At 41.0% G+C, this 27455-nt stretch overlaps 1 protein-coding gene across 3 annotated transcripts; it reads right to left on the bottom strand.

Moving 5' to 3' along the window:
- Positions 1 to 1266: 1266 nt before the first annotated feature.
- PRKAR1A (protein kinase cAMP-dependent type I regulatory subunit alpha) lies at positions 1267 to 23058 on the bottom strand. Of its 3 annotated transcripts, none has more exons than XM_025436573.3 (11): positions 22907 to 23058; positions 19409 to 19591; positions 13864 to 14034; positions 12966 to 13057; positions 12711 to 12772; positions 8804 to 8850; positions 7755 to 7913; positions 6441 to 6501; positions 5205 to 5326; positions 4181 to 4262; positions 1267 to 3800 (listed from the first exon to the last, which is right to left on the bottom strand). In XM_025436573.3, the coding sequence occupies exons 2-11, from the start codon at positions 19583 to 19585 to the stop codon at positions 3628 to 3630; spliced, it is 1146 nt and encodes a 381-aa protein (XP_025292358.1). In that variant the 5' UTR covers positions 19586 to 19591; positions 22907 to 23058; the 3' UTR covers positions 1267 to 3627. The 3 variants fall into 3 exon arrangements, with proteins under 3 accessions (XP_025292358.1, XP_025292361.1, XP_025292359.1); XM_025436576.3 differs by having other exon boundaries at positions 22920 to 23054; XM_025436574.3 differs by lacking the exon at positions 22907 to 23058 and adding an exon at positions 21454 to 21839.
- Positions 23059 to 27455: the final 4397 nt, after the last annotated feature.

Consider the following 27455-nt stretch of genomic DNA (forward strand, 5'->3'; position numbering starts at 1 on the left):
CTCAGGATGAAGCCAGAGCTCTGAACTTAATGTTAACAAATTTCACCAATAAATGTACACAGGAATACTGATTTCTATGCGAAAGCTCCACAGAGTAAGAAGGGAGAGATTCAAGACTCTCCTTTAGAATCTCCCATCTATGGCCTTTACTGATAGTGGCATGACAGCTACTTTGGGGGACATATTAAAGGTGAGCTGGCCCTGCCTCTCAATGTTGTTCCAGCTCATCTAGCAATATACAGCCAGGACTGAACAAAAATACAAAAAGATTCAGTTATTAATTTGTGATTGTGGAGATAAAGCAGTATTAAGAAAACAAACAACATGCCACTTCAATTTTAAAATGTCAATATTGGGGTGCCTGGGTGGCTCAGCGGTTGAGCCCCTGCCTTCAGCCCAGGGCGTGATCCTGGAGTCCTGGGATCGAGTCCCACATCAGGCTCCCTGCATGGGGCCTGCTTTTCTCTCTGCCTGTGTCTGCCTCTCTCTCTGTCTCTCATGAATAAATAAAATCTTATAAATAAATAGTCAATATTGAAGTCATTAAAAAACAAACAATTTCACATGAGCCAGTGTTTTAGAAGGAGAATGAAACTAGAACCAGTCTAGTCAATCCAAAGAAGTTTTCTTCGGTTCTAATATATGGTGATGCTAAATGTTCCCCGTCCAGTGGGCTGAGGGGAAGGGCCTACTGAATCCTGATAAAGTGCACCTGTTACAAAGGAGCACAAATTCAAGAATGTTCTAGAACAGGAACATCTCCAACCTCACTGGATGTGAAGGATTTAGTACCAATAAACTAATGAGTATAACTTAATCATCTCAGAAATCTGAAGAATATCAGAACTAAGACTTACTGAATGTAAAGTATACCCAAGTAAGCATGCCCAAATACCCAAAGGCATGTATTAAATTTAAACCAGAGTACGCTGATCCAGAAATGACTTTTCCCAGAAGTCTGGGAAAGTTCCAAGACCAGAGAACCAGTCTGTCTCTAATAAAAAGGAAACTTTTTTGGCTTTTGATTTCATCTTCTCCTTCTATTATACAGTAAAGAGATCTGCTTCAATTCAATCATGCTTTAAGTAAGGATCTGAGATTCATTCTTTGGAATGGGTTGGAAAACACAAAACAAACATTATTCTTTCAAATACTAATCCTGTAATTGCCTCTTGATTTTCATTCCTGCCCACCAGATTACAAATCTCTGGGGGAAAGGGGGAAGAAGACAAGAAGGAAAGGAGAAGAGGAAGAAAAACTGATCCATTTTAGAATTTAAATTATTTAATCTTTTTTTATTATACTTAACCTACTGTTAAGACAATCTATAACAAAAAGAATAGAGTATATTAGCACACACAGTATAATCAGACTAGTAACCAGGAAACGATACAAAATGGTCCTTTGGCCATCTATACTTTCTAGAGCAGTAGATCACTTAAATTCACTTACCACTCCCAGAAATAATGCCTTCTAAAGCCCTGAATATCAACTAAGACAAATTATGCCAATTGTGATTTCTCACATATACTCAGATTGCACAAGAGAAAGCTTTAAATGTGATTATTTTTAAATTTAGACTTAAAATTCCTTAGATTAAAAACTACAAAAGGGAGTAAACAGCAAGCCAAATGATTTAAGAGCAAAACTCATTTGAAAGCATTATATGTATCTAAATGTACATGAACATGATTATATACATATATGAAAACTGTGCAAATTTATGGCATTCTAAATAATTCATTTAAGTACAGTTTTGGCATTTAAACAGGTCAAATCAAGCTTTAAGCTAATAAGAACATAACTTTTATTTTTAATTTTTTAAATAGAAAAAGGTAGCTAAACACAAAGTACAGATCAGAAAATCCTCATTTAATACAGATTTTGAAAAAATAAAAAAATTTGTAATAGGTGGCTATCTCACACTAAAATGTAAAATACCTCTTTCCCAGATCTATACTCCAAACTTAGTAACAACCTAAAGACTGTTTAAATCTATGAAACAATCTACCATGACCAATTTAAATTACCCGGGAAAGGGTAGGAGAGGGGATTAATGATCAGGGCCAGTTGCACACAGATGGAAAAATGCTTGCAGTCACTCCCAAATAGAATCCTACATTACATATAAATCACAATGAAAATAAAAGTGCCTAACGTTATAGAACTGTGAGATTTTGTTTAAAAAAAAATCAATAATAATAAAAATAAACCGCTGGGTATCATTGGTGCACATGGAATAACGTAACACATAAGGATGATAAGGCTGGAAAATACGGAAAAACAATTAAGACTCGAAACACAAGTTTATTTTTAAAAAACCAAAAAAGTTTGCCAGAGAAATAAATGCTCAATAGAAAAGCAGGACTTTCAGCAGGATGGCCTTTAAGACCAATCTGAAACAACACGGACACACCCTACCCCACCCCCAACCTATCACAAATTCTAGTTGATGTAAAAAGAAGGGAAAAAGGTAAAACCAAAGTAAAACACTTCTTCCCAAATCTCATGTCCCAGTGAATTTAGTGGGACAGAGTCCCCAACACTGAACTTTGTCCCCCTGGCATTTCTCCTTTACCAACATCACCTCCGTTCTTCTGTTAGGACATCTGTTCCATCTATCCTGTCTACTCCCAGGAAACCCAATCTCCTGGAGCCAGCATTTAATGAACACAGGAGAGAACCCTGGAGTCAAATGAAGGATATACATTTCGCCAAAAGCTCTAAGTTAACAACCAAGAATGCAGACCTCAAATTCTTATTCTCAATTCAGCATCTGGTTATCAATATTTGGCACTCGCTGGAAAAATAAAGGTCTAATCAGAATTTTGGAGCTGAGGCAGATGTGGTTAAATCCTAACTCGGTTATCTGCAGTCTATGATTTGGTTTCAAGCTCCAAAGGCAGGCACAGGTAGCCACACCCACACGCTTCAGAATTGGAGGAAACACTAGTAACAAGATACAAAAAAAACCAGGCGGATGAGCTTGACAAAAATTCTGGTTAAGAGGAAAAAACAAAAAAAGAAGAAGAAGAAAAGAATTCGACAAATCATATCCATCCAATAATTAGCAAAAATGGGCATTTTTCCACCCTTAAACTAGTTTAAATACAGGCAGATGTCTTTCTACTCTACTAAGATTTTTCTAGATCTGTTTCTCCTCATCCTCAGAGCTTAATGAGAAATCATTTATTCTATAAAGAAACACAGCATATATGGCCACAGTCTAAAATATGCTTATGATAACCGGAAAATTAGGTCACTTAAAAAAAAAAAATCTTGCACTGTTACACCATTACTCTACGGTAATTCACGTGGTGCAGGGATGCGCCCTCACCAGGAAGCAGGGCCCGCGCTGCCTAGGTTGAACACTAACACTGCACACAGAGAAGCAGTAACAGCAAAGTCTCCACAGAACTCTTTCTATTTATTTAACTGTGTAGGAGCATTCAGTCAATGCTCCAAATTAAAAACGGTGCAATAAAAGCAACTTTTAATATAAACAGACGAGAAGCTGCGGTACCAGCGGCCACATGGCGCTGCGAAGAGGAAGAGAAAGCAGTCTGCAGGAGGGAGGCCTGGACTTGGGGGTGGGGGGGGTGGGAAGGGAGGCACAGGAGGCCCATCTCAGACAGACAGCGACACAAAACTGTTGTACTGCTGGATGTTTCGTTTGAGGATATCTGAGCACGGGCCAAGAACGCGTTCGAATCTGGGTCGGTCCAGCTTCACACACTTCAAGGGGCCACGAGCCACCACCGTGGCAGCACGAGGACGATTCATCAGGAGCGCAATCTCACCTGGTGAGGCGAGAAGACAAGAGGAAGGCCTGGTGAGCATCGGGTGTGTGTGTGGGGGGGGGGGGGCGGGGAACGCTCACACAGGGGCGCACTTCTGACACCATTAAGAAAACAATTACTTATTTGTCCTATTTGTCCTAATAACTCAATAACTTAGGCCACATGACATCTGCACTTTAAAAAAACAACCAACCAATTGATAGATAGGAGACAGTCACTTGATTATTAACAGGGTCAAGGTCAAAATCTCATAGGCTCTCTGAGAGCCAGGAAGGAAAACAATTAAAATATAAACTTTGGAAGAAAGACAAAACTAAGTCTATGCTATCTCACTGAGAGGAGACTTAGGCTACATATTTATTTCAAGAAAATGCACATACCAAAATAATCAGAAGGCCCCAATCTTCCCACTTCAACAAACTCTTCATTTTCTGACCGACGCTGTAGCACAGCAGCTGAACCCTATAATAAAATCACCAAAACAGCAAAACAAATACTTTCAAATCCAGGGTGACATTTTAAATATCCTATGCAATTTTGACTACTTTGTTAAAAAAAGAAGGAAAAAAAAAGGACTCAGCAGGCATTTCAATCCTCCTGCCCACGTGAAAGATAACCAAGTCCCGCCAGGAGCTTTAAACCCATCTATCCAGCAGCTGCTGCTGGGAGGTTCTCCTCATCACGCTAAGAACCCTAACAGGTTCAGACTCAGGTTAGCAAACTACAGCCAGAGAGCCAGACCCAAGATCACTACGTATTTTTATAAATAAAATGTTATAGGAACAATACACCAATTCATGTACACACTATCTATGGCTACTTTTGTACTATGATGAAGAGCTGAGTCTTTGCAACAGAAACCCTATGGCTCACAAAAACCTCAATGACTTACCAACTAGCCCTTCACAGAGTCCCTCGACTCCTGCCTTAACCAATTAGCATCCACTGAGCCACATTCAAAGAAAATCTGCCCTTTCGCTCTACTGGCGGGCAAGAACATCTATCTGCTATACGCTTCCATGAATTGTGAAGATATAAAACACAGTAACTGTCAGAATTTAAATACTTGCTTTCAATCCTTGTTTGCCAAATAGTCCAGATATATGATTTTAACAAGGATGGTAAAGAACTGTACTGGTCATGCTAAACAGTTGAGTTTACTTTGGCTTGTGTGATAAGTAGAGTAGGCTATGACTTCCTGAAAGCCCTTCTGACTCAAACCTACTTAAAGTGTGGTGGCCGGGCAGAAAACCAAACAGCACCACTTCAAATTTTTAATAAAATCATCAGGTATTCTTAAAAAAAAAAAAAAATGAAGCTATAAACCAGAATTAGCTTCTTTATTCTCTCTTATGCTATACAAGCTTTTTTTTTTTTTTAAGGATCCAGCGCAAACGCCTTTACCTCTAAAATAATGAAGAACTCATCCCCTGGTTCTCCCTGTACCACAATCTTCTGCCCGTCTTCAAACTGAACGGGTTCCAATGCATCAGCTACCGTGAGACGTTCCCACTTGTCCAGAGATTCTGAAATGCAAGAATCAAAAAGAATTTCTCTACATTAGTTGTCACTGCTAAAAATGCCAAAACAAGACTACAAAGAGAATCAGACAGCTGTGCCCACATCCAATAGTCCAGTAGTGTTGCGGGTCAAACATGGCACCTCTCCTCAATTACCTCACTTCTCAGCAAGATCCTATTACTTACAGGTAACCCTTAGATCCTTACTTCAGGAGTCCAGTGGCCAGGTTAATTTATATCAACAGCACTCAATGGTAAAGGAATAAAAAAATGTAATCATTAAGTCCTCCTAAATGCAAATCAAACCTACAAGATATACAAGACCCAAAAGTCATAGTGTCACCAACCATACCATTCCAAAGGTTCGCAGCAATAACTTCTCTATTTAAATCCTAAGTTGAATGTATTTATGAAACCAACGAGGAGGACTAGACAATAATTTCAGTTCCCAAAGGCCAAACTAAAACTCAAGTCACTAAGTAAATGTAACCCTTTCAGAAAAAGGGAAAAGGTGCATTGGGTTGAACAAAACCATAGCAGCAGATGATTACTTAAGAATCACCACCCCCCAGGAAAGAACAGGTTGCAACAGCTTTCTAAGGCCACGAAACAAAATTCAACTATCTCCTATTAATCTGCTTTAGTCTAAACTTCACCAAACTTCTAGCACTTTTTCAGAGAAAGCCAGAAAATGACACCTAATCTTTCTATCAGAGAAAAGGCATTCTCAGCAACAATCACTTTCCTGAACCAATAAACTCATCGACAGACAAGAGACACAGATATCATAGGAGGAATGACTACCAATGTTTGTCATCAAAGAAGGACACTTTTAGCCTTCCTGTCTCTCCCAGAGGGATGAATAAGTAGCACGTAATTCCAGAAAGCTTTTCCCAGGTCCACCATTTCCAGTTTTAATAGGTATGTCACATACTAGCAAGTTAAATACACTGTAAAACTACTTCTAACTTCAATTTTGTATCCTATATATTTTGCATTACTATTAATTAATTGGGAAAAAGTGAGTTGATAACCGGAGCAGTTCTTATGTAATACAACAGGTTCTCCTTAACTGTTACCAACACTTCAATGATTCTCCATGCAATCTTCCCAAACTCACCTAAAATAGATACTTTACTAAGAAACTCCTCATACATCTTCCGCTTTCTCAGAGTGCTTCCCTATAAATGAAAAAAAATTACAAGTCACCTCAAAAATGTGTAATTATCACATAATGCTATGGAACAATAAACATTAAGTGTTAAGTAAACAAAAATGTCAAACCTTGTTGCCACTTCCTGATACAGGATTTTTTTTCTTCAGGTTGGTAATAGTAAATCCTCTGTTGAACTCAATAAAAACCTTAGTAACTTGCTCTTAAAGGTAACACCAGGCTGGGGGCACCCAGGTGGCTCAGTTGGTTAAGAGTCTGACTTGATTTTGGTTCAGGTCATGGTCTCAGGGTTGTGAGATTGAGCCCCAGGTTGGGCTCCATGTGCTAGGCATGAAGCCTGCTTGGGATTCTCTGCCTCTCCCTTCTCCTTCCCTCCCCACTTAAAGGAAAGAAAAAAGAGTAACACCAAACATATGGCCAAGGAAGGTGATTAATACCACCAGTTAGTGAAATACCAAAGAATCAGTTCTCAAAAAAACCAACCAACATAAATGTGTGACTATAGCTGAATATATTTCCAGCCCAGGGTTCTTCCCCACAACCCCAATCCTTCACAGAGGGAAATAAAATTGCTACCACTTATATACCTCCCACCAAAAACCGTGCCATAGCCCCAAACCTAACCAAACTGTCTTATCTGTAATGTTTGTTAAATATATCTGGGAGAAGGAGAAGGGTAAACATAGTCCTCTGTAATATCTTTACATGCACATACATTACTTATCTATACATACACATGCCCAATACAGAGTATATTCGAAGTACGTCCAACCGCATTGTCAAATAGACTGATTGATAGGCACTGCATAAATTTACAGAAATCATTCAGGATGACTAATGCCATTAGCTGGCACTTAGACATCTAAAGCTACCTTATAAATCTGTCACAAAGTTCTCAAAAAGTCTATTACCAGCAGATTGTTCCGATGGGTTTTATGACTGTTTACTCATTCAGTGAGAGGGGACATTTGCACTACTGATAACCCACTTGCAGCTGAGGGAAGCCGATTACCTTCTGAATGGCTTTAAGTCACTTTATGCACTTGGAAGTAGCACCTGTCAAGCTATCTCAAAAGCAAAGATAAAGTGAAGATGGGCAAAGGGACAGACTTCCAATGAGCTGACCATTACACATGTCACAATGTTTCCCCATGCTTTTTTTGGCCAGACGTTTGTTCTATAAGATCTGGTGATATTACTCAAACGTTAGGTACACGGAATGGAATTCTAAATCACACTCTAAAAACCTCGCCGTCTCACCATGAGGATTCTTCTATAGCTGTCTCGGTCGATACCCCACAATTTCACGTTTGTCTTTGCTTTGACTGTGGCTGCTCTAGGTGTTCCGTAGATCAAAGCAAGTTCCCCAAAGCTCCCTCCTTCCCCAACACTGGTTGCCCATTCGTTGTTGACATAGACCTAAAACACAAATGATAATCAGTTTTTTCTACATATTAAAAACCTGTAAAACTTATTTCTAAGGGGTCAGAATCCTGAATTTTGTTCAAAATACAGAATATATTATGTTTTTATACAGCAGAGCAAAACAGTTAATGTCTAACAGTGAGTTAAATAAACCCAGTGTCTCTGATTTCCCTGGTTTAACTACCTAATAAGAAAAAGTTCCCATAGAGATGATCAGGGCAAAAAGGTAAACTAAGCATTACCAACCACATATATTTACAGAGTGACTATGTTAAGCAATCTCACCTGCAGAAGGCATTGAACTAACAATCCTCTGACAGCAATGCTGTTATTATCTGCATTTCACTTGTAAACAAGACTTCCAGAATCAAGAGAGCTGTACCAAGTCTCAGTGCTAATGACCAGGTAGGATGGAGCCCCTCCCTTACATCTGTCTTACCACATAGCACACACACATATGCTTCAACCGTGACTCCAGCAAACATTTAAACCGAGGAGCAACTGGGTGGCTGTTATATGTCCATCTCTTGATTTAGGCTCAGGTCATGATCTCAGGGTTGTGAGACAGAGCCCTGCATCAGACTCCACACGGGCATAGAGTCTACTTAAGATTATCCCTCTACCTCTGGTCCTCCTTCCCCCACTCTCATGGATATGCAATGTTTTCTCTCAAAAAAAAAAAAAAAAAAAATATTAAACTGAATGTCTAGCTAAAGAAATTATCTTCAGTAAAAGTTTCTGTCATTAAAATATTTAGCAAAAGACGTTGATGGAATTTGACATGCAAGGGTTATAACAGCCCTTCAGAAATTCTTAATAGTAATAAATATCAATATATTAACTTCTAAGATTATCAATCTATTTTTGCTATTATTAAATCTTACATCCATCTCTCCTTGATCAATCACATAGAAGTTATCTCCCTCATCACCTAAAAGAGAATAATAGAGTTAGATTGGCAACATAAAAAAAAAAAAAAAACACACACACATCAGAACTACCAAATTAATGTAAAATAATACATTTATTTTATAGAGGTACTGAGAGAAAAGTGTGTTATAAATTAACACAATCTTTCAAGGAAAAAAAAAAGTCCAGCAATATATTTTTAAAGTCATAAGACTGATCAATTTTTTTAGTCATCTCATAGTGAACAGCTCTGAAAAATAACTTAAAAAAAAAAGCTACATGTGAATAAAGATTTTAAGTCCTACATCATCTGTAACAACCACAAAATAAGAAACAATTCAAAGAGCAAGTAACGAAATATTAGACTGTCACTAAGCTGGAAAATACATGGATTATGGAAACCTACGAAAATATCAAGAATTTTACAAAGTGGGGGAATACCCATAAGGTTAGATCCATGTCAGTGTACAGGGCAAAAAGGTAAGAAATAGTAGAATGTGGGTGCCTGGGTGGCTCAGTGGTTAAGCATCTGCCTTTGGCTCAGAATATGATCCCCTGGTCCTGGGATGGAGAACCACATCAGGTTCCCTGCAGGGAGCCTGCTTCTCCCTCTACCCATGTCTCTGCCTCTCTCGTGAATAAATAAATAAAATCTTAAAAAAAAGAAGAAACAGTAGAAGACACGAACCCTTATAAATACATGGGCTGTATGATTAAAAATGCAAGTGCTTTGCTACTTCCTACTATATAAGTGATTAATAATCAACATAAAAGATACAGGAAGTATATATGGTTCTGAACTCCCACACAACATTCAAAATTAAAATGTAAGAATATCCTTTAAAAGTTACTATAAACAAAACTGTATCAGTTACTAGAGAAATAGTAGCCCTTTAGGAAAAGTGTGCCTTTTAGCTCAAGGATTTTAACTTAAAGAAATAGGGTCAATTAAGATGATCATGATTATTATCTTTTTTTTTTTTTTTTTAAGAATTTATTTATTCATGAGACACAGAAAGAGAGAGAGAGAGAGAGGCAGAGACACAGGCAGAGGGAGAAGCAGGCTCCATGCAGGGAGCCCGACGTGGGACTCAATCCCGGGACTCCAGGATCATGCCCTGGGCCAAAGGCAGGCACTAAACTGCTGAGCCACCCAGGGATCCCTGTCCTTCGTTTTGTTGATGTGGTGTATGGTGTTGATTTGTGAGTACTGGACCATCCCCGCATCCCCAAAATAAAGCCTACCTGATTGTGGTGAATGATCTTTTTAATGTACTGCTGAATGCTAATATTTTGTTGAAGATTTCTGGATCTATGTTCTCAGTGATTCTGGCCTGCAGTTCTTTTTTTATGGTGTCTTTGTCTTTTGATATAAGGGTAATGCTGGCCTTATAGCATGAATTTAGAAGCTTTTCTTCATCTTCTATTTTTTTGAACAGTTTGAGGAGAATAGGTATTAATTTTACAGGGAACATACCTCAATATAATAAAGGCCACATATGAAAACCCACACCTAACATCATACCCAATGGTGAAAACCTGAGAGCTTTCCCTCTAAAGTGAGGAATAAGACAAGGATGTCCACTCTCCCGCCATTTTTATTTAACACAGTACCAGAAGTCCTCGGCCAAAGCAATCAGATAAGAAAAAGAAATGAGGCATCCATATTGGTAAAGAAGTTTAAACTGTCACTATTTGCAAATGACATAATATTACACCTAAAAAATCCTAAAGACTCCAACAATAAACTACTAGAAATAACAAATGAATTCACTACAGTGGCAGGATACAAAATTAATAGCCAGAAATCTATAGCATTTCTATACACTAATAACAAAGTAGCGGGAAGAGAAATCTAAAAAAACAACACCATTTACAAATGCACCAAAAAATATGAAGGAATAAACCAAGGAGGTGAAAAATCTGTACTCCAAAAACTATAAAACACTAACGAAAGAAATTAAAGAGGACAAAAACAACTGAAATATTTCATGTTCATAGACCAAAAAAGTTAATGTTAAAATGTCCATACTACGCAAAGCAATCTACAGCCTCAATACAATGCCTGTCAAAATACAAATAGCATTTTTCACAAAACTAGAACAAATAATACTAAAATTTGTATGGAACCACAGAGGATCCCAAATAACCAAAGCAATTCTGACAAAGAACAACAAAGCTGGAGGTATCACAATACCAGATAGATTTCAAGATATACTACAAAACTGTAGTAATCCAAACAGATTGGTACAGACACAAAAGGGATACATCTATCTATGAAACAAAATATAGAGCCCAGAAATAAATCCACAAGTATATGGTCAATCTATGACAAAGAACAGATGAATATATACTGGGGAAAAGATAGGTTCTTCAACAAATGATGCTGGGAAACCTGGACAGCCACATGAAAAAGAATGAAAATGGACCACCTTCTTACACTATACACAGAAATAAACACAAAATGGATTGAAGAGGTCAATGTGAGACCTGAAACAATAAAAATCCTGTAAGAGAACATAATACAGGCAATAATTTCTCTGACATTGGCCATAGCAACATTTTTCTAGATATGTCTCCTAAAGCAAAGGACCACATCAAAATAAAAAGCTTTGGCACAGCAAAGGAAGCCATCAACAAAACAAAACAAAAAAACAAACTACTGAATAGGAGAAGATGTGTGCAAATTATATATCCAATAAGGGGTCAGTATCTAAAATATATTAAGAACTTATACAACACCAAAAAAACACAATCTGATTAAAAAATGGGGCACGAGATCTCAATAGACATTTTTCCAAAGACATATACATGACCAACAGGCACATGAAAAGATGTTCAAAATCACTAATCATCAGGGAAATGCATATCAAATCCACAATGATTTATCACCTAACACAAATTATAATAGCTAAAATCAAAATGACAAAATAAGAGCTGGGGAGGACACAGAGAGAAAGGAACCCTTGTGCACTGTTGATGGGAATATAAATTGGTATAGTCACTGTTTGGAAAGTAGTATGAAAGTTTCTCAAAAAATTAAAAATAGAAATATTTATATGATCCAATAATTCCACTAGTGGGTATTAACCAGAAAAAAAAAAAATGAAAACACTAATTTGAAAACATATATGCACGCCTATGTCTGCTGTAGTATTGTTTACAATAGCCAAGATATGGAAGTAACCAAAGTGCCCATCAACAGATGAATGGACGAGGAAAACTTGGTGTATATACACAATAGTAGAATATTACACAGCCATAAAAAAGGATAAAATGGTGCCATGTGAAATAACATGGACGGCCTCAAAGGGTATTATGCTAAGTGAAATAAGTCAGACTGAGAAAGATAAATACCATATGATTCTTCTCATAAGTGGAATCTAAAAAAAAGAAAAGCAAACACACACACACACACACACACACACACACAAATGAATAAACAACTGAAAAGCACAATCAGGCCTATAAATACTGAGAAAAAACTAACGGTTGCCAGAAGAGAAGAGTGGGAAATTGGGCAAAATGGGTGAAGGGGAGTGGGAGGTACAGGCTTCCAGTTATGGAATGAATAAAGAAATAAAAGGCTCAGTATAAGGGAAACAATCAACAATATTGTAATAGCAATAAAGGGAAAGATGGTACTACAACTGTGGTGAATACAGCATAATGTATAAACTTGTCAAACTACCAAGTTGAACACCTGAAAACTAATTTAACTTTGTGTGTCAAATGTACTCAAAAAAAGAAAGAAGAGAAAAGAGGAAAATCCAATAGTATTATAATAGAAAATAGTGGACTGAAAGAAGAAAATAAACGTTAATTTAAAAAAAAAATCCTAAGTCCCACAGTACCACAGGACACAGAAGCAGCAGTCCTTACCTTGCTGAATAACCGTCTCTCCAGCAATAAAGGAAACTGGAAACATGGCATCAAAAATATCACTGCAAGAGACGGAAGGCCTCAAGTTACATCTAACCTGCATCTTCTATGGAATTCAAACATTAACCTTAGACAGATTTTCAGCCCAGACTGTTCTCAGGTGAACAATTATTAGTCTTAAAACTTACAATGATGAGACTGGTTTGAGATCACAATTGTACTGAAATAACAGTATAACAAAGAAATTGTACCTACCTTCTCTCATTATCGTCAAGATGTGAAAAGAGCACATTCTTTTCAATGGCTTTAGCCAAAGCAGCCATAGTCTTATAATCCTTTGGTATAACCTAGAAAAGAAGGTCCAATAACAATCCCATAAATGAAAAACAGATTATGTTTCAACATGCATTTCAATTAAATGTCAAGACACATTACAGAATTTAAACTAGACTGCTTTGCCTTAAGTATTTAACACAACATATTTATAATATCTTTGATCTACAAAGTACTCAATAAATATTGACTAATTAATCCCCTTGCCTACAACCAAGCCTGTATTTAAATGCTGATATCTGGTTTCTAGTCAACAACTGAAGAACTAAACCATTAACACCTTGACCAAGGTCATTATTCTGAGGCAAAAGTAAGCATTTTATGAGAATTAAGTAATTTTTTTTTTCATTTTTTTTTTAAATTGTGATCATGTACTATTAAATTCATAAGCCTCTTGCCAGGATAATTCTCTTCCCTGTTCAGGCTAAAAGTTTAACTCAAAATGGCAGGGAGGTTCTTAGGAAGTCAAAAGGATGAACGAAGCTTATAGGACCAGAGGTTAAAAGTCACAACACAAATTATAGGATATCAAAAAACCAACCATGATTCAAAGAAAAAAAAAAGAGTACTCATGCCTCTTCTACTGCAAAACAACATGGAAAAGAAGTCCCCCCAAATACAATTATTCACTGTTATTTCCTCTGATGGCACGTTATTACAGAAACCAGTTCCCCAGCCCAGCTGTATCAAGAACTATACAGGATGAAGTACAGTCCGTCCTGTGTTTTACTCAAACAGTGCATGCGTTCATCAATGGAGGCTAGCTGAGCACCACGTGGGTCCTGAAAACATCTCCACAGCGCGCAGGTAGCAAGATTACCTTTCTAACATATGATGCAGCATCCTCCTCCGTGTAGACTTCGGCACTGATAGCACCTCGTCGCCTCCGGCCCTTAACCACTGGGTTGGGTGGAGGAGGAGAGATTTCATCCTCCCTCGAATCTGCACGGGAGCTTGCTTTCTGCAGATTCTGAATCTGTTTTGCCTCCTCCTGAAAAAAATTACCAGTTTATAAAATGAGATCCTTCAGAGGTAGATTTGGTATTCTCCTATCCCAGTGAGAACCAATCTCCACTTCAAATCTCTTCCTCTATTACCAATGTGAAGGGGGGAAAGGCCAATTCCAAATGCAAAAAAGTAGAGTCAAGTCTGAAAAGAAATACTCTGAAAGCACTCTGTTTCCTCAACTGATTATAGATACTATACTTCGTAATAAACAAAAGCCATTAATACAAAGAGACATACGATGCAGATAAAAAATTACTCATTACCGTAATATATTGACAACAATGCTTTGTAATGCACACAACTAATAAAACTGCAAAACAAAATCCTGGAGAATTAGAGTTTTTGTATACTGCTACAGATAGCATGAAGCACGAAGACCCCCTCCAACACACATAGATACACACATCAAAAGAATGTTACCTAGAAATAACCACTCAGGCACAGCAAAGTGATACAAGAATGGTATCTGGTCACTGATTTAATTAATTAATTAAGTGTTCTCTCTAGATCTGCCATGTCAAGTTCATGCTAGGAAAAGACAGTATCAAAACCAATAGGAGTGTCCTAAGCCTGTGGAATTCATATTCTTAGAGCTGGAGACTCAGATAGAAACAAATAACAAAAAATGATGTGATGGTAACCAAGAATTTAAATAAAATCAGATCTAACAATACTTTTACCAACAGAGCTTAGAAGCCTTCTTTATTATCAGGGTTTACACCAAGATTAAAACCAAGAACGTTTACCGGTTTTTAAAAACTCATTAAATCAATTCATATAAAAATGGAGACAAACTCTTTAACACTCTTATTTTTCAGATCCAGGGCTTAAGAAGAATTAGCTCTGCAGTAAAGAATGAGTTACTAAGCCTGACATAAAATAAGAATGTGTTCTCTACTATGTTCTCATTCATCTGACTCATTTCCAGTATTTTTCTAAACCGTCTTTCAAATTCTAAATGAACTTATTAGCATTTACTGATAATTTCAGAAAAATTTTTGATAAACAAGAAATTTTTAGTTTCTTTTAAATTAAAAGAAAGGTGCCTGGGTGCTCAGTTAAGTGTCAGACTCCTGGTTTTGGCTCAGGTCATGATCTCAAGGTTGTGAGGTTGAGTCTCGGCTCCCTGCTCAGCAGGGAGTTTGCTTCCCCTCTCCCTCTTCCTCTGCCTCTGCCCCTCCCCTTGGCTCTCTGGCACTGTCATGCGTGCATGCGCACGTGCTCTCTCTTTCTCAAATAGATAATCTTAACAAAAAATTAACAATAATAAAAGAAATTAAGGGGATCCCTGGGTGGCGCAGCGGTTTGGCGCCTGCCTTTGGCCCAAGGCGCGATCCTGGAGACCCGGGATTGAATCCCACGTCGGGCTCCCGGTGCATGGAGCCTGCTTCTCCCTCTGCCTGTGTCTCTGCGCCTCTCTCTCTCTGACTATCATAAATAAATAAAAATTTAAAAAAAAATAAAAATAAAAAAATAAAAGAAATTAAGGAGATACCTGCTCTTTCTACTGCCTCGTATTTAGCCCTGCTTTTGGCATCAAGACAAATAAAAGAACTTATATATGCAGCAACGAAGTCTAGAATGATAACCATCAGCATTCATTTCTATTAGTAGAATCATGCTTGATAGCCTTTTCCAGAGGGAAAGTTTGGCTTTATTTTTCTCATTTCTCTGGATTGTCTAACTTTCAAGTAAGAAAAACATATAACAAAAACAATTTTAATATATTTGTCTACTGAATTACAAATGGATTTACTTCTTAACCAAATAATCCAATAATCCTACTTCAGGGAATTTATTCTAAGATATGTATATATGGGATAGAACATACAAAATCTTGTAATATATACAAAATTATTGTTTAGAACAGTAATAAAACAGTGGAAACAAATAAAATGGCCCTCGACGGAATGATTAAACTATCTATTGTATCTAGCCATACAGTAGAATACCATGCACCTGTTGGAAAATAAGAAGCTCTTTTATAAATGAATTTGTAGGTAAATACCTATATCTTATCTATGGAAAACTCACTGCATTCAAGGAAGACAACAGCGTGGGAAGGAGATTTTTTAAAATATCTTTATATACTATTATCATACATTCTTACATATATAAAATATGTTTTATATATTATATGCTATATTGCCCCCATGTTTGTATAAAATGTACTGTATTTCATTGTATTTTATTATGTCACACCCTTTTGTGCCTGTAAAATTTTGAAACATATGCAAATATGCAACCAATTTTTTAAAAATATATTTTCCAGAAAACTCACTTCATTTTCATTCTAGTAATTCCAATGACCAGTAAGCTTTTCCCATTTCATACTAATACAGAACTGTAAAACTCAAGTTTCCCCAAATTTAGTTTAAGACCATAAATAAAAACATTCTACCCCCAAAAATCTGTCATTGACCTTTCATAAAAATTTCATGAAAAATTACACAAATAACATCTCACTTGAAACTGTATCTAAATGAATTTTTAAGATAATTTTTAAGTACCGAAAGCATTTTGATTTTTAACTTCATTTCATGGATTCTCTTTAAACAGCAATCACACATAACCTACTCTTGACAACTCAGAGCCACTGACATCACATAGAGTATAGATTAGGATTCATTTTTATGTCCTTTTTCTTGCCTGTTGTCATTCTGCCATCAGCCTCTTCCCTCAAGTTGTCCCACTTATTAAAAGCCAAAAAAACACACAAAAAAACCCAAAAAACTCCTCCTGCCACTGGCTACTGGCACTCTTTACGTTCTGGAGTTCTAAGCTGCCCCAGCCACTGACTTAACCCGTTCTCAACAATTACTTGTTCCCTCCCTGTCCTAGCCTTTCCACTCTTCCCTGGAGGTGAAATAAACTTCCAACCAAATGGACTTGGAGTCTGGCCATGACTTGCCTTGGCCATGGAATATAAGTGGACCTGCCATCCTGTGTCCACTTTTATGGTCTGTCCCCCTTGAGCTGCTGGTCCTTCTCTGCCTCGAGAACAGCACATTCTATATAGTGGCGGCTCCTTCCACTCAGCCCCAGAACAAGACCTGTGGAGTCACGAAGGCAAGAAGGGCTGAGCCCAGAAGAGCTGTACATGATAAAGAAATAAGGCTTTTGTAGTAAGCCACTAAAATTGGGGGATTGTATATATAGAGTAAATCACTGAAATTGGGGGGGTTGTATGCTGCCACAACAAAAACTAGCTATAACACTGCATGACCACAGCCACGTAACTCCATTTCTTAGGTTTACCTGCTACCTCTTAAATCGGTGATAATCACCTACCCGACATATTTGAAATAATGAGAACGTATTTATGCAAAGTGCTTCATACAGTATCTGGCACACTGGAGACACCCAATGGACACAGCTATTAAAATTCCTCTGATCTATCAGACACACAAGGGTCTAATAAATATATGCATAAATGAGGACTTAAATTCCAGGAGACAGTCCTAAATAAAATGCAAAAGCTTTCAATGGACCAACTGTGAGTTTTTTGGTACATTTCTTACTGAGTAGCTAAGGGTACCAGAAACATGACCCCTAGTTAACATAAGAAAGGAGGTGACAAAAATGTGACTGTACATTTTCAGACACACAAACCTAACACCTAATGTACAGAACAGTGATCTGTTGAAAAGTTGAAAATCTAGTTGCTTCAAAGCCCAGATGCCTACTTTCAATGCTGGCTAAAGGAAAGTTCCAAGTGAATCAAGAACCTTGATATATAGTAAAGATTGGGTTAGGCTACAACTTCTTTTAAGAGGTAAAGAAGCCAAAAGAAACACATAAAATCTAAAAATCCCATCTGCAAAACAAACAAACAAACAAAAAAAAAACCCACCTTAATAACGATTTCTTGCTTTCCCTGTTGTTTAGTGCTTTAACAGTGCTATGGTAAACCCAGGCTTTGAAACTAGCACCACACATTCAACACTCCCTATAAAAAGACACTCACTTAATGTCTCACCAACTTCATTCCCTCACTTGATGGGTTTCTATTGATGTCCGAAGTGACGAGGGATCAACTTACAGTGACCCATTTCAGAACCAGATCTCCAGGAACGCACTTTATTTCCAAAACAGGGAACGCCCATGGCAGCCTGGCTCTACAGTATTTCATAAACTTATTTGTAAATAGCTTTAAAAGGAGAAAACCAGACTCTCTAACACAATTCTAAGACAGCAAGGCTACATCCATGGGGACTGTTTTTGTTGTTGCTAATTATTTTAATTGTGGCAGTAAACACCAATTGTAATAAACATCTTTTTAACAAAACAGTAGGAACTGATTACTGAGCTACCTAAGTATTTTTTAAATCCTAGTATAAACAAATTCTTGTACTGATAAAGTATGCTACCTAAAAGATTTTCCAAACAAATGAGATGTATCACAAATACTTCTATTACACAATTAGATAATTAATGATCATATCCCAGAGAGATGCCTCCCAATTGGTTCATAATCACTAAGAACATCAAAACTTCAATATGCATAAGAAAACCTGTAAACTCCTCACGCTGATTTACAGAAACAAATCAAACTACTCAAAACATTTAACCTTCCAGGCGTTCTCATTCATCATTTCTTGAGGGAAGTAAAATTAAAGCACTGCCCTTGATTACCATTTTGCTTAAAAGAGCATACACCATAGAGCATACACTATGTGCTCAGGTCACAGTGACATACACACGAGGAAGACAAACAACAAAGAATAAAAACCTAATTAATTTTTTTTCAAGAGGAAACACGTCCTGAACAAAACTGTAAATAAAGTAAAATTCTGATAACCGCTGATCTTAATAGCTCTGTTTTATAGTCGAGTCATCTGAGCTATATTAGTATCTGCACTACTACAGACTTCTCTAATTCAGAACTTCTGGTACGTCAGTCAAAAGCTAAACTCAAATGCTTCATTACATTGGTTTTAAAAGGTGAGATAAGGTTTATTAAGTGCATTTGCTTGGTTGAAGACAAAAGCCATTAACTGCTTTCAAGTGCTGCAGAATTTCTCTTGTCATACAACTGCTACTTCTGATCTACTGGATCTAATTGTTTATTTTACTTGATCATTTTTACCGATTCAAACAGTTACAAAGAACTATGTGTACAAGCCCTCTGTTACCCAACTAAACTTGGCATACAGGTTTGTTTTATGATCAATTCTACCAATCACAAAGTTAAAAATTACTACAAATGCCTTAACTGCATTTCTTTTTTGAAATTCTGTTTTAGATTTCTTATTCGGTCAGAAGTCCTTTTCTTCCAAATGGTACAAATTAGCGACATTCTACAGAGTTACACTTAACAACTGTCAGGGTCATCTTCTCCCCACACTTATTTTTACCTTCTCCAGCCTCTCAAAGTATTCCCTGAGGAATGCCATGGGTCTCTCAGGTCGAGCAGTGCACAACTGCACAATAGAATCCTTCAGCAGTGCCTGAATGTTGTGCTTCTGGACATAGAGCTCACATTCCCGGAGGCTGCGCTCCTCCTCACTGGTGGCAGTGCTGCCAGACGCCATGGTTCTCTACAAGGAAAAAAAACACACATATGCTTGTATAAACTATTTCTAAAGAGCAAATGCCAATTTGGCCTTTGGCTTCATAAATTCATCAGGCGACTGCTTCACAAGAACTTTTTTTTTTCCCTAAGTAATTTTTTTTTTTTTAATGGGGAGGTGGGAGCTCAGGAATAAAATATGTAGGAAAACAGCATTCTCCCAAATTAGTGTTTCATTTCGTTCCTGCTGCAGGATCTCATTCTGCAGGCAGCAAAGGTAAAAGGCAAGAACCTGAGCTCCTGGGAGGAAGTATGAGCCACTATCCCCTGCAGAGGCGGGCTGCTGAGGAGTCAGGCCCCTCAGGGAATTTCATTCAGTTCTCCCCCTGCAAAAGAACTCATGATGACGTGGGGAGTGTGTAAATGGTAAACAGGACAGAGAATTACGAGGGCACACAAGTTGGCTCTAAGTGAAAGCAAGTAAGCGCAATGAAGAACATCTGACATTCCCCGTGCATAGAACTCCTACCCTAGGGGAGTGTCCTAATGTCACTAGCAAACCACCAGAGCAAAGTATCTCATTAGCCAACTACCAGCATAATCCAAAATTCTAAAAACACAAAAGGAACCCCAGATGAGTTTTATAAGAAGCCTTTTATTCCAGACTCTTCTATAAAATTTCAGCCCTAAATAACAGCACACACTAACATAACACGCCAGTCAGAGAAAAAAATTCTGCAGGGAAAAAAACAAAAAAAACCACCTTACCAATTAAATCAAAAAAGATTTGGACAAGTAAATGTCAAACACTCTCTTTGGCCGGACAGGAAAAAAATGCTAGAACAGGTTAAATTTTAAACTTACATGAAGATTCAAGAGATAAAACTGCATTAAATGAACCTGAGAGGATTCCAACTACCTTGATATAAAGTAAAATAAGTAGAAATATTAGAGTGAGCAGCTGACTTTACCTAGGAATTAAAAGCTTAATAATTTAACAACAGTCATAAATTATTTTCCTCCTGACTTCTAATTATTAAGCAATTAAGATAAGAAAATAAAAGTGAGGCCCTCTCTCTCCCCAACTGGATTCAATACAAATCAGTTTTTTTTTTCCCAAATAAAATGCACACAAAATCAGAGATGAAACTGTAAGTTTGGAAGAAAAAAGAAATACCAAAATCAAGAGCCAAATGCTACACTGTTAGTCATTTTGTTTTGACAACTTTCATGACAAAGGTCAACATCAAGCAGACTAACAGACCATGAGAAAGTTTGTCGCTCCCTGACAAGCACATAAATTAAAAGCCACAGGAAAAAAAAAAAAAAGAATCTTGCTACTGCTACTTCAGAAATATACATTCAAAAAATGGGGGGAGGGGTAGTTTGCTTTGGATTTATACCAGGCACTTTGGCAGGTCAGACAATCCCATGAACTGATAATCCACTTCGGCAGAATTTTCTGCATGTAAAATAATACGAAAGGCCACCAAGAACAATGATAAAATCAGATCCTTTATGCTTCAAAATACTCGGTGATATTTCACGAATATCATCAATACATGTACTCCACTGGTCAAAGAAATCAAAGATCAGATCTTTGGCTGGTAGAAATGAAAGAACCGGGTCTAAGAAGTGAAACGGGCTTCCTGTCTCAAACACTATCAGAAAGCACACACCAGTGCTGTTGAAGCAGCACACTAACAAGGACCCTCCAAGACTAACGTCATCACTGAACCCCCTCAAACCCAAACCTAAGTCTTCATGCCTTTAATGGGGTAGACCAAGGTTAACTCCCTACCTGTCCTTAAAACTAGAGAGCCCGACAGTTTGGCTTCTCCCTCCCCGCCCCCCTCCCGCCCCCCCCCAGCCCAAAAATTATTCACCTACTTTGAAACTTTTCACTGCACTCCTAGCGACCCATCAGAAAACACTCAAGATTCTTTCTTTTTTGGAAACTCAACTGCCATAACGAAATTCCGTTTCGCGAGGCTCGCTCGCGGGGAGGTAACAGAACGCGCTGCCGGGAAACCTGCTGATTCAGACCGCAGCCCCCGAGACCCGCGGGGAACACCTCCTCTGGGTCCTCTCCGCCGGGGAGTCGCCGGGCGTCACACCTGCGCTGCACCGCGCCGCGCTGCGGGGGCTAACGGGGACCACGTACTCCCTTTCTGTCGAGAGGAAGGGCAGGAGCGTGCCCTTCACTTGGCTCGCGCCGCCGTGACGGCTACAAAATGAAGAAGGGAGGCCTGTCCTTCCTTCATCCTCCTCTGGTCGGGAGGCCACAAGGGTGGTGAATTGCAGGGGAACCGGGGAACCAGGGGGGCGGGGAGGGGATCGGGAAAGGCTAGGTGAAAAGGGGGACAAAAACGGAATTTAGAAGCCGGGCCAGAATCCCGCTGGGAGTGGGGGTGGGGGTGGGGGTGGGGGCGGGGTGGGCTCCCAGGGAGGAGAGGAAGCCCCCGCTGGAGATGACAAGGAGACACTAGAAAGGGGAAAACGCCGACTGCCGAGTCTCCAGATCAGCCCGAAACGCAGGGGCAAACGACTGGCGGATTCCAGTAAAATCGAGCCGCTGTCCTTCAGGAAACGGGGGAGGGCGAGCGAGGCGGCCGCGGCGCGCGGGTGCGGAGGCGGCGGCGGCGGAGGCGGCGGGGGCGCGACGGCCGCGGAGGGCGGGGGGCCGGGGGCCGCGGCGGCCGCTGAGCCCTGCGCCGGAGCAGCTCGGGGCCGGGGCCGGGGGCGCGGCTCGCGGCGCGAGGCCCGCGGGGAGGCGTCCGCCGAGGCCCGGGAGGGGCAGGGGGTGCGGCCGTCCCCCTGCAGGTCGCTCCCCGTGACGCCATCTTGGATCGGTCCAGCGCCCCCACACGGGCGGCGGGGCGGCGAGGCGGGGCGCGCCGGGGCTCCCAGCCGACCCCACTCACCTGGGGACGGGCGGCGGCGGACGCGGGGCGGCGGGTGCGAGGCTGCGGCTAGCTGAGCTCTCCCGGCGCTCCCCTCCTGGCCCGGCTCTACTCCGCGATAGCGGCTCCGCGGCGGCTCCACCGGAAACGACCCGGCCGCGGCCAATCAGCGCGCGGCTGCTGACGTCAATGCGCCTCGCTCTGGCCAGAGCCGTCGCCTTGGCAACCTTAAAGGCGCTGCGGCCCGGCTTCCCCTCCCGCCTCTCCTAGAAGGACCCTCGCCCCTCCGCGCCCTAGAATCGTTCTCCTGCTCTCCTTTCCGCCTCACCTGGTCCCTCACTGGCAGCCCTGCCGTCTCGCCCGCCTCTCATCCTTTCCGCAGCTCTCCAGCCCGGCGCTCCCGTCCTTCCGTCCACCTGCACCCCCCGCCCGCCCCTTACCTGTCTGCTCTACCTGGATGCCGCAGGTCCCCCTGCCTCCTCCTCCTGCTCTTTCCCCGGCTCTCGGCGCGGCTCTCGGGAGCTCCCCTCTCTCCTCGGCCCCTCGCCTCCTCTCCTCCCTCGCCGCCTCTGCCTTTTCTCCCTCCCTTTTCTACCCCACCCCCCCCCCCGGCCGGGCGGACCCACGTGGGGCGTCTCGGATGACAGGTGGGCGACTCCGCCCCGTGGCCCCCGCCGGGGGAGGCCGCGGGCCCGGGGCGGGGAGACTCCTGCGGCTTCCAGGCCCCGGAGGAGGCGGCGGCCGCGGCGGATCTGCGGCAGCTGTGCGGCGGCCGAGCGCGGGCGGGTGCCCAGGATGCGCACTCCCGGCCGCGCATCCTGTGCCCCGCCGACTCCGCGCGGGCCTCCGGGCTGGGCCCGCCATCCGGCGCAGGAAATCCGAGCCCTGCCAAGTGTGTGCCCCGCTGCTCGGGCCGCGCTCCCCTCCGGGGTCCAGCCCCGCGGGCCCGAGCCTCTGGGGGGACTGGCCCGGGTGCTTCTAGATCCTGCAGTGCCTGACCCGGCCCGGTGACATGCACAGAGCCCGCCCGCACGGCAAATCTCAGCTGCCTGCAAAAAGCACTCATCGAGGATGAATCGGATTCCAGGCGGGGAGAAAAGGAGGCTCCTTTACTGCTCCGGCCTTTTTTTTTTTTTTTTTTTCTCTCCCAATCGGGGTATTTGTCCGTAGAGGAAGAAAGGGGGAGCAGGTGACCGGTTTAGCCTATAAGGTCGCGAAATCAATAAAGTAGGCCCTCGGAGGACACGCGGTAGATGGCTCTAGGGCTGTATGTGCAAAATACAGGGGATTTAAATGATAATCTTTCGGTAATAGTAGGTTAAATATTATTAAAATGAATTTCATCTTTGCCTTTTTCTTTTTACTTATTTCTCCGTGTGTGTGAGTGGTTGTTTTTTTTTGTTTTTTGTTTTTTGTTTTTTTGCCTTTTAAATACAGGTATTAGAAAAATGTTCGTTTGCTATACAGCCTATGTTACATTTCTGTGGGACAGCACTGCCCTAAGCAGCCATCTGCTCCCCTAAATCCACCAGGCTGATAAGGGCCCTGCTCATCAGAATATTTCTTTTATTCAGTTATGGTTACTCCCGCTTTCAGAAAGTCAGAGGCAGCATAGGCACCATCAGAAAGGGCGGATTAGGCCTACAGGAGGGAAATGTAGAAGGGAGTTTCCTCCTACCCCCTGCCCCCACTTGGTGACCACTGGCCTTTGGCCAGGATGGGTGGAATGGGGGATTAAACACAGAGCTTCAGTCATATAGGATTTCACCCCCGTGGGCACAAAGAAGGCCTAATAAACTGGACCCAAAGCTGGCAGACAGGAGAGGGAATTCCATAGCATTGAACAGGCCCAGTCATGTTATGAGAAGAAAACACTGCAGGCACATAAATCTGAGTTTGGTTGCAGCCTCTCCCATCTCCAGCAATTGAATTAATCTCCATGAGCCTCGGTTTCCCCAATCATAAAAGGATATAAGCAGAGCTGTATTAAAATTAACCAAGAAAGCTAATAATGGCACACATGTTCCTGGTACTTTCTAAGCACTTCACACATAATAATTAACTTACTCCTCGTAATAACCCTGTGGTAATAGGTATTGCTGCTAGTGCTACAGAAGGAAAATGAGGCAGAAAGAAGTGCAGTGACATGACCAAGACCACACGGCTAGTGCTCACACCCAGGCAGGGATCTTAACCATTCTCCCTCCTTTGCAGAACATATACAAAAAAAGTGCCCAGCATAGTGTGGGATATAATGAATAAGTGCAAGTGTACCTCCCACTTCCTTCTCTTCCTAAAGAAGCACCTAAACTACAAGGTTAAGACTGAGCTATCCTGGGGTGCCTGGGTGGCTCAGTTAGTTGAGCGCCTGCCTTCAGCTCTGGTCATGATCTCAGGGTCCTGGGATCGAGCGAGCCACCCGAGTTGGGCTCCCTGCTCAGCGGGGAGTCTGCTTCTCCCTTGACCCCTGCCCCCCTGTTCGTGCTCTCTCGCTCTCCTTCTCTCTCAAAAAAACAAATAAAATCTTTAATTAAAAAAAAAAAAAGACTGAGCTATCCTGTCTCCCACCATTAGTGTTACCTTCCCAAGATAATCAAAACACTTCGAACAGGGAAACAAGCAAGCTGGTGACATTGAGCCGAGTGCTTTGAGTGACAGCTGCTTCCTTGCTAAGGCCTGGGTGTGTGTCCCCATTCAGCTGCATTCAGGCACCAGTCCAGCCATGGACCATTTCCTGTGTCAGTGGTGCTCAACCCTATGCTAGCTGCCAAATCCTCATACCCCGGGGCTTTAAAAGACAAAAAGGGAAACTGGGCAGTAGATAGCTGAGCCTGGGGAGAGGTCACGGAGACAGCTGTTCTCAAAAACCAAACAGCATCCGTGGTTTCCAAATGGTGCAAATGCTCTTTCAGTGCCGCCCTGCTGCTGGGAGACTAACTTGTAAATTACATTTCGGAAGTGACACTTGCTCCGCTGTAGTTTCCGTGTGGCTTTCCCTCCTCCAGAGGCCTTCTGCCCTTGATTCCAAGGTCTGGCAGCCTTTCCTTTAGCCTGTGACCCTGAAAAACTCAACAAAATCAGTTTCTAGGGCAGTTATATGTAAATTTTTCTCTTAAGAAAAGAATCCCTTAATTGTCATTACAATGTTTGTGAAATGACAGCAAACAATTTTAAAAGCAAAATAAATATCAGTGGTGCATTTAGTAAGCAGAAGTAGGACTAAGAAAGCCCATACATAAAAGGAAGGAATATTTTGGTGGCCCGTTTCTTCCTGTTTCTTATGCTTACGGTTTCCATTGGCTAAGGACAGATCCATATAGTTCAGATTTCCAAGGAGAAGGACACCTGGGTGGCTCAGCGGTTGAGCATCTGCCTTTGGCTCAGGTTGTAATCCTGGGGTCCTGGGATCGAGTCCCACATCAGGCTCCTTGCAGAAAGCCTGCTTCTCCTCTGCCTATGTCTCTGCCTTCTCTGTGTGTGTCTCTAATAAATAAATAAACTCTTTTAAAAATATATTTCCAAGGAGAACTTTTCAGACTATGACCACCTATTTGTAGTACACAGGAGTGCTGAGCTTTGTGCTTCTGACAGAACCCAAGGTTGTGATTTCAAACGTAACTCAAACCCAGCAAGCATTCAAATGCCAAAGCTTTTCTCACTGGCAAATGGTTATTTAAACTGAGAAGGGGTGTTTATGTTGAGCATTAACTGAAAATATGAAACCACAAAACCAAAAGAGTGGCAATTCTGAGTCTAATTCAAGAGTTTTCCAAGTGAAAACATCTTCATCCAAAACACATCTTCCTCCAAAATAATGTATTTAAATCCATGATGTTCAATGAGAGAGACAGAGAGAGAGAGAGAGAGAGAGAGAGCTGTATAAAGTGAGGTAGATAGATTTATTTTAAGGAACTGTCTGGGGTGATTGTGGGGGGCTGGCAATTCCAATGTCTACGGGGTATGCCAGTGGGAAACAAACCAAAGGAAAAGTTGGCCTTTCAGCCTTGAGTGTGAAGGCAGCCTGGAGGCTGAACTCCCTCCTAAGTGAACCTCAATCTTTTCATTTAAGGCCTTCAACTGATTGGGTGAGGCCCACCCTTCATTAAGGAAGATAATCTGGTCTCCTCAAAGTCTGCTAATTTAAAGGTTAATCACATCTAAAAGACACCTTCCCAACAACATACAAACTCATATTCGACCAAAAACTAGGCACCAAGGACTAGCCAAGTTGACATGTAAAATTAATCATCTTAAGCATGAATCAAGTCAAGCTCAGATATCTGTATGAATCTCTTCTAAATATTCTTCCTCTGGACACCCATCTCCTATGCCTATGCTATTTTTAACTAATGCTAACTTTATATAATTGGTCATGGATATGAGGCTTTAAAAAAATAGCAGTGGGGCTGCCACCCACAAAGACCTTTTGATTGTGTTGAATAGGATCAGGAACTTTGATTCTGTCCAACTGACAAAGTCAACAAATCTTGTTAATGTATCCCTACTGGCATTTTACTGACCATGTATCTATACGTCTTGCAGGAAATCTAAATTTTTTTAATTAAAAAAAAAACTGGGGGATCCCTGGGTGGCGCAGCGGTTTAGCGCCTGCCTTTGGCCCAGGGCGCGATCCTGGAGACCCGGGATCGAATCCCACGTCAGGCTCCCGGTGCATGGAGCCTGCTTCTCCCTCTGCCTGTGTCTCTGCCTCTCCTTCTGCCTGTGTCTCTGCCTCTCTCTCTCTGTGACTATCATAAATAAATAAATAAAAAAAATTAAAAAAAAAAAACTGTTTTGGGGTCATGGCCTCTTTTGAGAAACTCATAAAAACAATAGGCTTTCTGCCCAGAAAATATGCCTAAACAGACATACATATGACATTTGCCATCTGATTTCACAGATTCTGAAGCCCATCCATGCATGGATGCCAGGTTCAGAAGCCTTTAAAAATGTCCACCCAAAATCCTAGCAGGCAGGCACTAAGGCAGC

This window comes from Canis lupus, chromosome 9 (genome assembly GCF_003254725.2).
Source record: "Canis lupus dingo isolate Sandy chromosome 9, ASM325472v2, whole genome shotgun sequence".
In the NCBI taxonomy this organism is placed as follows: Eukaryota; Metazoa; Chordata; class Mammalia; order Carnivora; family Canidae; genus Canis; species Canis lupus.